This window comes from Cryptotermes secundus, unplaced genomic scaffold (assembly GCF_002891405.2).
Source record: "Cryptotermes secundus unplaced genomic scaffold, Csec_1.0 scaffold512, whole genome shotgun sequence".
In the NCBI taxonomy this organism is placed as follows: Eukaryota; Metazoa; Arthropoda; class Insecta; order Blattodea; family Kalotermitidae; genus Cryptotermes; species Cryptotermes secundus.
In genome coordinates, this window is record NW_019735563.1 from 900338 (window position 1) to 911153 (window position 10816).

The 10816-nt window shown below is 39.8% G+C and overlaps 2 protein-coding genes across 2 annotated transcripts in view; one reads left to right on the forward strand and one right to left on the reverse strand.

Annotated features, from left to right (window-relative positions):
* Nucleotides 1-2293: 2293 nt before the first annotated feature.
* Nucleotides 2294-2902, forward strand: LOC111869590 (protein ALP1-like). The gene has a single exon (XM_023861230.1). It carries the CDS (start codon nt 2294-2296, stop codon nt 2900-2902), a length of 609 nt encoding a protein of 202 aa, XP_023716998.1.
* A 6413-nt stretch (nt 2903-9315) lies between these two features.
* Nucleotides 9316-10816, reverse strand: part of LOC111869596 — a 37248-nt gene continuing 35747 nt past the window's right edge. The window contains exon 8 of the mRNA XM_033753481.1: nt 9316-9420. Coding sequence (XP_033609372.1) covers nt 9316-9420 — 105 coding nt within the window. The remainder of the gene's footprint in view (nt 9421-10816) is intronic.

The following is a 10816-nucleotide window of genomic DNA, read 5'->3' on the forward strand; positions in this document are numbered from 1 at the left end:
CATGCCAACAGACGAATTCACGGGAAGTGAAGTTGATAGCCGTGTGGTACAACCTCAACCACAAAACATGACAATACACATGAATTCTCCTGCAACGGCTCTGAGGAGTTATTTGGCAAACTATTTTCTTACCCCACTAGCATCTCTACCCTGGCAGTGGAAATTTTGTTTATGAACCTACAATATAACCTAACTAATTTTGAAATCGAAAACTCTCCACAGTTTAATTATAACCTCATAATCACTTAATTATGTATATACTTACATAATTAATTAATAATTAATTCATATTCGAACCGTTTTTTAATATTTCCACTCTGCGACATTAAAAAATAAAATAGTACATACCTGTCATATTCACTCTTTCGAACTTCATCCCATGCCTTTTCACTTTTATCTTTCTTCGAATATCCAGGAAGCGTAAAATTGTCAAAACAGGATGTTTTTCAACTTATCCTACAAATAACGTATCCAGCTGTTGTTCGCACATCTTGAAGAAAGTCACCAAGAAACTGAGCTACTTCAGTCCCTACTGACCCTAGTGACTTGGCCGCGGAGTTGCCTGGAACTTATTACTAACGGGTTGGTAACGCGTTACTGATCAGTAGCGCTGTGTGGTGTTCCATTCAGTCACATTGGAAGTGACTCATTGCGGACTCATTAGTAACTTGCGTCACTAATCAGTTTATTTTGAGTAGCTCTGTGTGTANTTAACGCTATTCGTCCACTGAAAGCGGATTCCTGCGAACACTAGCGTTCTTTGTCTGCGTATTCGGCCGAATCAGCATTCGTCCATGCCTGTGAGATCATGGCGCTCCATGAAGATTTGTGTGATCTTTATGCACTGGAAACGCCTCTGTTATTAGCGAGACGAAGAGCTCAGAAAAGGAGACAGCAGTGGGTAAACGATATTTTATCGAAAAGACAAATGTTTGGTGAATTTTCTCATATGTGTAAAGATTTAAAAAAAGACGAGTCACAGTATTTTGGTTATTTCCTCATGAAATGTGATACATTTCAATGCCTGTTAAACAAAGTACAAGATCAATTGAAGAAGTACAGTACCTTCCGAGAAACTATTTCACCTGAAGAACGTCTGGCCGTAACTCTAAGGCAAGGATTTAAGAAAACAAGCGTGTGTCATTGTTTGTATTTTAATTGTTATAATTCAGCATACAGTTACATTGAGTTTCATTTACAATTGCTGGGGATCAAAATGACTGTTAATACACTGCAGCATTATTATCTAATGTTGAAACCTGATTATTCTGGGAACTGAAAGATGACTCAGATGATAGGGGTGAAGCATTTGGCGTGGTCATTGCACTACGACTTAGCTCCTGTTCCTGTAATATCACATTCATCAAACTCATGCGTACGTGCAACTTTCTTTCATTGGGTATAGCCTGTAGAGTTGGTAGCAGACTCGTTAGAAATTGGTAGTCGCTGTCTTGTTTCGTTTTTGAGCTTTGTTCAAAGTAACTCAACTTCTTAGTTTCAGTTTCCAATAACTTGTCATCGTAATCAACTCTCCTTTCCTTTCCCTTTTTTGTGGGCTCTTGAATGTTTTATTTATTTTTTGCTGTAGGTATATTTACTTGCTGATCTTCGTCATTTTCTTGAGCGGGACCTGCAGCATTCTCCAGATCTAATTGATGAGGACTAGAGAGTGTCGCAGTAGAGTCACTTTGAAAGTCGTTATTTTCAGTGTCCATTTCATTACTGTCTTCTAGAACAACAGAAACACTATTTGTCATACTTCTAGGCTCAACAGTATCTGTCAAAAACCATAGTTGGTTGAAAAAAGCCCACTTAGCTTCATGTGACGTGTCTCCGCCACTTCCAGATCGTTTGTCCCTACATTTCTTTAATTCCTTCCGGAACGTGTCCCGCAGTCCCCTCCATCTCTTCTTAATGCCCTCAACTGAAATAGCACCGTTGTACATTTTAAAAAGTAATATTCGAACATCTCAATAAATGCATGATAGTGTCGTCCAATAAGTTATAACATTGCAATAAGGGCTTTATTTTTTTCAGGTACCTAACAACTGGATCGTATTTCAAAACGTAGGGTTACTCTTTTCGTATGTCAGATGTAACAGTGGGAAGAATTATTCATGAAACATGTAATGTGATATGGGAATTATTACGCAATGACCATGCGCCATTCCCTTCTGAAGAACAAGTAGATCACATAGCAGCCGAATTTTATCGGAAATGGAGATTTCCCAATTGCGTCGGCAGCATAGACGGAAAACACATTAGAATCAAATGCCCAAAACAATCTCGTAGTATGTATTACAACTATAAGAAATACTTCTCTATCGTATTGCAAGGAGTGGTAGCAGCAGACTACAGGTTCATTTGTATCGATGTTGGAGCCTATGGAAAGCAGAGCGATAGTGGTATCTTTGGATATTCTAACTTAGCCAAACAGCTTGAACGTGGGGCCCTTAAAGTGAATTGCGAGACAGAACTACCTGGTACTGAATTACCAGTACCCTATGTTCTAGTTGGGGATGAGGAGTATCCCTTGAAAACATTTTTGATGCGCCCTTACCCTCAAAGGAGGCTAGGATCTGAAGAAGAAATTTTTAATAAGCGTTTGGCACATGCAAGACAAGTGGTAGAGTGTGCTTTCGGCATAGTGAGTAATAAGTGGCGAATACTTCTGAAAGCATTGGAAGTTACTCCCGAGCGAGCAGAACAGATTGTAAAATGCATTTGCTTATTACACAATATAATAATAGACAAAGAAGGAATGACAGATTTACGACCTACTACAGTTGAACCAAGTAACCCTCACTTAAATAGATTTGCTACCAGAGGTGAAAATAGAAGTACTGCTAGGGCCTGTGATGTAAGAGACACTTTCAAAATGTATTTTGTAAACAATCCTTGAAATGTACCTGGCTCGTTCATTTCCCTCGAAATCTCGCTCCATAACCTATTCTGCACATTTCGCATGTGATAATTAGCATCTCGTTGATCCCATAAATTCTTTCTTTCTTGCACTAAGAGTATCAACTTTTCAACATCCATTTTTAAATGAACGCAGCTCTTCGTCCGAAAAATCCAAACCAATCTGGATATTTCGCAGTTCGCAAGTATACGCGCGTTCACTGACGAACAGTGCTGCTACTACTGGACGCAGTCTAACCTGATGCAAGCTGTTAGGATCGTTAGGCCGTTTCCGTGCATGTTCAGACGAACTCCTCATCGCAACTTTCCGCAGCTTTCCGCTTCCAATGGACAGGAGGCCTAAAGTATAAGAGGCTTAAACTTGGCGGCGGTCAGGCATACGACCGTTCAAGTGACTAGACTGCCGTGGTAGCTAATAATACTAAGAAAAAAAAGAGGGCATAATCTACTGTAACCGCACCATGCAGGGACCTCAGGAATGCTTTTCATTTACATTGTTAATTACAATGCACTACATGGAAACGAAAGGTACTACTGTTAACAATAGATGATACATAATTGACCCCAGCACCAGCAGACTCCAAGGACAACATCTGGTCTTTCTGAGGGACAAGCAAGCTGCAGGTCACTTGAAGACCCAGAACGGAGCAGGAAGTATCCCGCTGTGTTTTCTAGGGCTTTCAATGCTTAACTTCGACGGTTCGAGTCCTTGAAAATTTGAGACTTGACAGAAACGAGTCGCAATAATTTTCGAAGGGGCGTACCGAGCGATTGTTAGCGTACCTCCATTTATTTAAGAGCTGTCAGAGGGACCGTGTTGTACTTAGGCCCAAATTAACATGGATCTGGTTAGGGATTGGCTGAATGCAAATGAAAGAAACACCCAAATTTGAGGTTCAGCCAATCAGCAAAATTTCAGAGGAGAGGAATCCAGGCGTTCCCGGAACCGTCGGGACGTCTGCCTCTCCAGAGCAGTCAGTTATTACAAGTTATTACAAGTCATCAGAAGGAAATAGCGGGAGTGATTAGCCAAAGGGAATAACCGGAGTCAGTAGTAACCTCCCGGACGTTAAATCGGTGTTGGCCCGAGTCCAGTGTACAATTCAAAGTGCTACAGCCGGGTAATAGGTAATTGTAGTGAACATCTACAATAAACGCAACAGTGTTGGTGAAGGGTGTGTTTTTCAGTGTTTTCTCTCTCCCTGTGTGAGCAAGGCCCATTAGTCGCCCTGAGACAGAATCTCGTCCTGCCGTCTGAGCAGTCGGAACCCCAAACGTCCCCCCCATCCAAATCCCCACCTTTGTTTTCCCCGTTCAAAACTCGTGGATGTCATCCAAGTCCACTGGCGCCCACACAAATCCAAATTCAGAATAATCCCACTCCTTACCCTGAACCAGAAAGCAACAGGAAGCGGCGGATACAAGTGCAGACCACAAAGGGGCGGACGTGAAGGACGGTAATAAGCGAAGACCAACTCGAGAGGCTTGAAGTCTCACTGAGCGGTAACGACGAAAGAAGAAGAGGAGGGCGGCAAAACTACTGTACCGAGCCTGGACTAACAGAGGCCTTGTATATATTGTGCATTGAAGTAAGAATAAGCGTGTAAATGTAAATATATGTAGATACAGAGAGTGGACTTATTAATACAGACTGACTGACAAATGACAGACCCGACCTCTCGTCAGAGAGGGCGCTCCACATAGACAAGACAGTAACCTTCATTCAAAAGACATATCTGGTCATGAACCACAGCTGGCGCTCGACACTAAGTTAGACAGACTGAATGACCGTCAGTTGCAACATGACTCTGACTCTGAGTTAGTTGACAGGAGTTCAGTAGAGTGAAGTGACGTGAAGTAGCTGGATGGTGAGAGAGTTCAGTTGTCAGTTGTCGGTTGGAAGTCAGTCTGTGAAGAGAAGAATTGGGGATTGGTGTGATAAGGCAGCCAGGTAGGGACCCAGTTAGTTGAGTTGTGAGTGGAGAAGAGTTCTGCGCGGGCGGCTGTGACCCAATGATCTCAGTGCGGGAAGGTGAAAAAACCCTCTCGGTGGAAACCGTTTCCAGGAAACGGCTAGTGGAGAATTTAATAACCTGGGAACACAAATCTGTGTGTGTCAGCAATCTGCAAAATATATTTCTGAGTTGGGTGTACAAGTGGTTATTAAATCCAATATCAAAGCCATACCCCTTCTATAGACACACACCCGTAAATCATGACAGTTTGTCTCAAATATTAAAAACGAATATGAGGTCATGGAAGTTACATCTTGCAAACGAACAATAAGGGGTCGCGTTCAATAATATTGACTTAAAATTCTGATATTCTGAACTTTGTACTTTGCAATAAGTTTGTATTACTTAGAAAAAAATTAAATTAAGAATAAACCTGAAAATTATTTCATGTGTTCTACTGTGGATCGTATAGACCGTCATTGTGATGTATGTACCCGTATTTAAATGTATGAGGTAAAGGAAAAGTTGAACGCTATTTCAGTGCAAGTTTGGAGAAAATGATCACATTATATGTTCTGTTTGATGTTCATATACTAGAGTCTGTGAATATACTGTGAAGTGGCATAGCCTGCTGAAAATCAACCGACGTTTAGGACGGATATATCGCCTCGAACTTCATGGTTTAAGAAAAACCTAAGCAAGAAACCAACATGAAACAGACAGCAAGCACACACTGCTTTAAGCCAGCTTGATGCTGATTTGCTGAAAGAACGTAACGTTACATTAAGGTATCTTGTCCGTGAAGACGGGTATAAACTTTTTGACTGACATCGGCATGTGTATGTGTTGTGCCCTGAAGGCCGACTCCCGGTAATATGTTAAAAGAGTATTTAACTTTTTATATTTTTAGGGGAAAGTGTTGGTTGGAATTGAATTAGTCTTGGGAATTTCTTGTAAGATGTACGAAAGAGGATGTAAGAAGGGTTAAGAAACTTCAAGGAATTTCTTCGTATGGAGTTAGACGGCGTTAGCCTTTGACGCGTCGATGTCTTGTCAGCAGAATGACGTTGGGTGAATACTGAACTGCTAACTCTACAGAATTTACATTTAAGTGAACGGAGGGACGTTTGCAGGTAAACGTGTTAGCCAAATGGGCTAGCAGTAGGAGAGGCGTGTCCACCCTAAGGATCGCAGCCAACCAATTGGGACAAAACGTCATTATAGGCGGACTTACACCCTCCAGGAAAGTAATGAGTTAGCATGAATAAAGGTATATAACCCGGAGAGCAAATTATTAGGGGGGATTATTGAAACAGTAAATTTGGCTCATTTGCGGCCGAAGGGGCACCTACTAGACATCAGGCAACGCCATCCGTCTGCAGACTTAACCCAAAGTAAGTGGAACTACTCTTATCGCCCTGCTTAATGATTGTGATATTATTAAAGTGAAACTCCTCCAATGGGACACGAGTTAGGAACAATACAAGTGTACAGGGCGTAAGAGTGATCCAACGGAGTGATGCAGAGGTAGCCAGGTGTAATGTAGAGACAGCAGAGGGTGTGTCTTGATGCAGGGAAGTGTGTATATATATATATATATAGTGGTTGAGTAGAACAGGAGAAAGAGGAGACTAGCGACCCGCAACTGGGTGAAAAGAGAGAGAGAGTTGAGGTCCAAGAATCGTCTAAGAAAGTGTAATGGTAATCCGACACCAGTCGGCTCTTTGTGATATTACTAAAATGTATATAACTGTATATTGCTTGTTTATACTAATATAGGGTAGCACAGGGTGAGATGTGGGTTTCTGTTGTTGTGATTTCCTCCCTTACCACATTTCGCACCTGCGCCGTCCTGCCAAACCCTGCGAATAGTGTGCCTCTAGCCAATGGAGAAACAATAGAGGAAGAAATTTAGCAGTTTCCTTAGCCCTACTCCTGTGATTGCAGTACAGAAGGTGACAGCGGAGATACCACCACGCCCCCTGTCACCATGGCATAACAGGTGCATAACAGTATGCACACATATATTTGGGGCATTTCGTGGTATTTATTTATTTAAGTAACATTGGAATTCCCGTGAGTTTTTTGTAATAATAACATATTTGTAAGTAGACTCTAAAGCGTTCTGACAATGGTGTATAAGACACAGAAATCCTGGGATTTTGGATTTTATCCGTCATTCGGTATTGTAAAGACTAGAGAACACAGCGTTTGGGATACTGGATCTGTTAACGTCCTCAGGCGACGGGAGGACGCTCTTGTGGATTCCTTAGGAAGAACTGACCTCAAACAGTGGACAACTCATGTCAGTACAACCACAGCCATATAAAAACTTGAGACAAGGCTATGTAAAGGGAGATGACAGGAACATATGCAATAGGAAATGTGATGCATCATGCTCAGATGTGAAAGTGAGATATAGGGCACTGCCATGGGCGTAACAAGTGGGGATATTGGTGAAGAAAATAGAAACACACAAAAGCAGAAATTTTGCGCGGAAACATCTCAGGAAAAGTGGACATCGAAGACGCCGAGAAAACTGGAAGTTTTATGTTAAAATAGATCTTATGGAAATAGATATGAATCAAGAATCAAGAGAGGATAGAAGTGACTTAGGACTGTGTTCAGCGGAGTGTTTCTTGTTATAGCTTTTTAAATCTTGTGAGCATCGACCTACATTATTACGTAGAGATAATGTTATTATATTACTCACATTTAGATAGAGTTTAGAAAATTAGAGGGCGTTCATAGGGAGCCCTGTCTTCATACAGCGCCGTATTCAGACGATCCACAATATAATAATCGATGGAGGTACTCTAATTTTTTACCTATTTTGATTTTCCTCATTCGCATTGGGTAGATGCTAGGATAATATTCATAAACAGTTAATACATTTGTATTTCGATCTTCTACCATTCTGAACGATCATAATTTTTGTATATTGTCTCACACGAAGCCACATGACCAGACAGTTGAAAGAGGCACTTGAAATTAAAGGAGAATAATATCATCTCCGTCTGTACCTGCTGTAAGATTTAAAGGAGTCTTTTCGTCAAATGGAAATATCATAATCTGAAAATCAGCAATACTTCACAGCTCACACAGGCCTCATTTTTTGTAATTGCTCCTTTCAAAAGTCGACTGAAGTTAGTTTACCTCATTATTCTTAAGTGAAATACGGGAGAGTTTCAAGGTAATAAAATTGATTTCCATACAAGAAAATGTGCTACTGCTTTTGGAATGAACTTGTGATTTAATTGAATCTACTGATTTATGTGTTTTTTGTTTCCTAACATTGATGTGTCTCAGGGTTTTTTTTTTAATTTTTTTAATTACCTTCATTGTATTTGTATGGTACTGAAACGGTTCCATTAATTTTCTCATCCTGCAGGGACAGTCACATTGTTGCGTGTTTCCCATAGAGACATACTTAAAATATCTGTAATCTAAAGCCAGGATTCATCAAAAGTTTTGATTTCATTGAACTCCCTTATTCATGCGTCGTGAATACACATTATTAAATGTTTTAGTATTCATAATAATTGAGTTTAGATAAATTCTCAAATGCACACTCTCATAAGTCTGACAGCACGAAGAAATTTGAACGTACAGAATTTCAAGATATCTGAATCTCGTGGTTATACCTGTCCGTCAGTGACTGGCCAGAGACAGAGAAAAAGCGGACATAGGATCCGTGGAGGAAACATGGATCCCCTGGAATTGATAAACGGTATATGAAGGTATTCTGCGTGAATTGTGGAATTTTTTAAATATTACACCACGTAACTCGCATGATTTGATTTAGTATATAATTAGTAACGTGGAAATTAATCAGTTTGAAGTTCACGTAAATTTAGGGAAAAAACGTGTGTAACAGAGCAAGGAAGAAAGTGGCTATATCAATTATATACTTGGATCTGTGTTGTTACAAAGTTAATACAAATTTCTATTGCAGTAAATATAATTCTCTAAAGCTTAAAGTATCAAGTTGTCCTGTGTTTTCTATATTGTGAGAAGAAAGTGCATTATTAGGATGTTAATGTAGAGTACTTATAAACGTAGATTTCTTCTTGCTGAAGGTGTAATTTGTGGAACACATTTGTTGCATGTTTTTCTACTTTACATTAAGTGAAGTTTGACAAAAACGTACTTTTAACTTTTATTGCAAACTGTTCTGGATTATGACCTGCAAACCGAGTAGTCACTTACAGCGAGGTTCCCCATTTTATACTTTGTAAAAATTGGTAGTTTTCCTGAAGGATTGTGCAATTCGTTGTGCCAGAGTGGAATTTGTAAATCATTATTAGGGGACAGATCATAATAAATATTGCAGTGCGGAGCAGACACAGTTTCCAATTGCTGTTCCGAGTAGGCTACTCCGTGACAGTTTCTTCACGCTTGACCTTCATGCTGAGTAGGCTACTCCGTGAGAGTTTCTTCACTCTTGTCTTTCATGGTGAATAGGATACTCCGTAACAGTTTCTTCACTCTTGTCCTTCATGGTGAGTAGAAACATGAAGAGGGAGATGGACTCTTGCAGTATCTGGGACCAACAAAATATGTCATATTCTATAAACAATTGCTGCAAATTAATTTAGAGGTTGCTGAAATTAGAAAGATGAATTATTAAGAAAATATCTCACACAGCACACAATTATAGAAGTGTGAACATTTCTGGAAAGGCAGCTAAAAGTACGCAAAACTTGATGGAATAACAGTATGCAGTGGGGGATGCTGCAGTCTACACCAGCGTTGGCCAGCCTAATACATCTCAAGGGCCAAATTCAGTTTACAGAACACTATCAGGGGCCAGATACAGTGTTTCTTTCAGAAGAGTGGTCGGGGAGTATTACCCCCCAAACTGAATCAGTCATAACCCCTGTAAAAAAGTGCATTTAAACCTATGTATTTAAATTTTACGTTGCAACAATAATGTTAAGCCGATATTGAAAATTTCACCAATCGAAAAAATTGCCTTCTATCACTTCTACACCCAGAGCATTTTTTCTTAAAGAAACACTGTCCAGATCATGCCTTATGTTTAGTTTTATATATGCCGTGGAAAAATGCAATTATAATTTAAGAAAGAAAAATAAAATGCCTTGAAATTTGCAATTACTTACCATAAAACAGCACAAATTCCTCTTTCAGCAGGGATGAGCACAAAAGACTTTCAATCATAGTTTTTATGGTATAATGATTATACCTAAATCCTCATATACACACTGTTTTAATGAGAGCACTGTGGTTTCATAAAACTGGAAACCACTGATATAAAATCCACTTCTAATTGTGAGGTTGCCACTCGGAGAATATGTGATAACACGACATCTGAAAGTCTGTTCCTGTTCTTAGACTTTACATGCTTCAGCGATGAAAACGCTATCTCGCATATGTAAGTACTTGCAAAAATAGAGCAAAGTTTGAGAGCCCAATTTTGTAACAGTGGGTAACGTTCTGGTGAAAGCAGTTTCCAAAAGTCAATTCCAGTAACCTGAGATGTGTTTAAGGATGGGTCACATTGAAGTTCACAAAGCTCTAATTGCAGATGACCTGGCTGATATTCTATATCACAATGTAAAGGTTACTGAATAAAAAAATATCAGGTCGAAAGCTCTCAAAATCGTTAAAAAGTCGGTCGAACTCTGAAGACAAATCTTCAATAATTTCAGTGTAGTCCCTAAACTCCAAGCCTTCTTCTTCTGAGAGTTTCCGACAGCAAGGGAATTGTAGAAGGTTATTTTTGTCCAATGCAGACTTAAATAAATGTAGCTTTTTATGGAAACTGTCAACAAAGTGAACCATCTGACATATTGTCTGCTTCTTGCCTTGCAATTGCAGATTCAGGACATTCAAGTGTTGAGTGATATCGGTGAGAAAGGCCAAGTTTCTCAAGAATTCGACGTCTTCGAGATCATTCTGCAGTTCAGCAGAATACG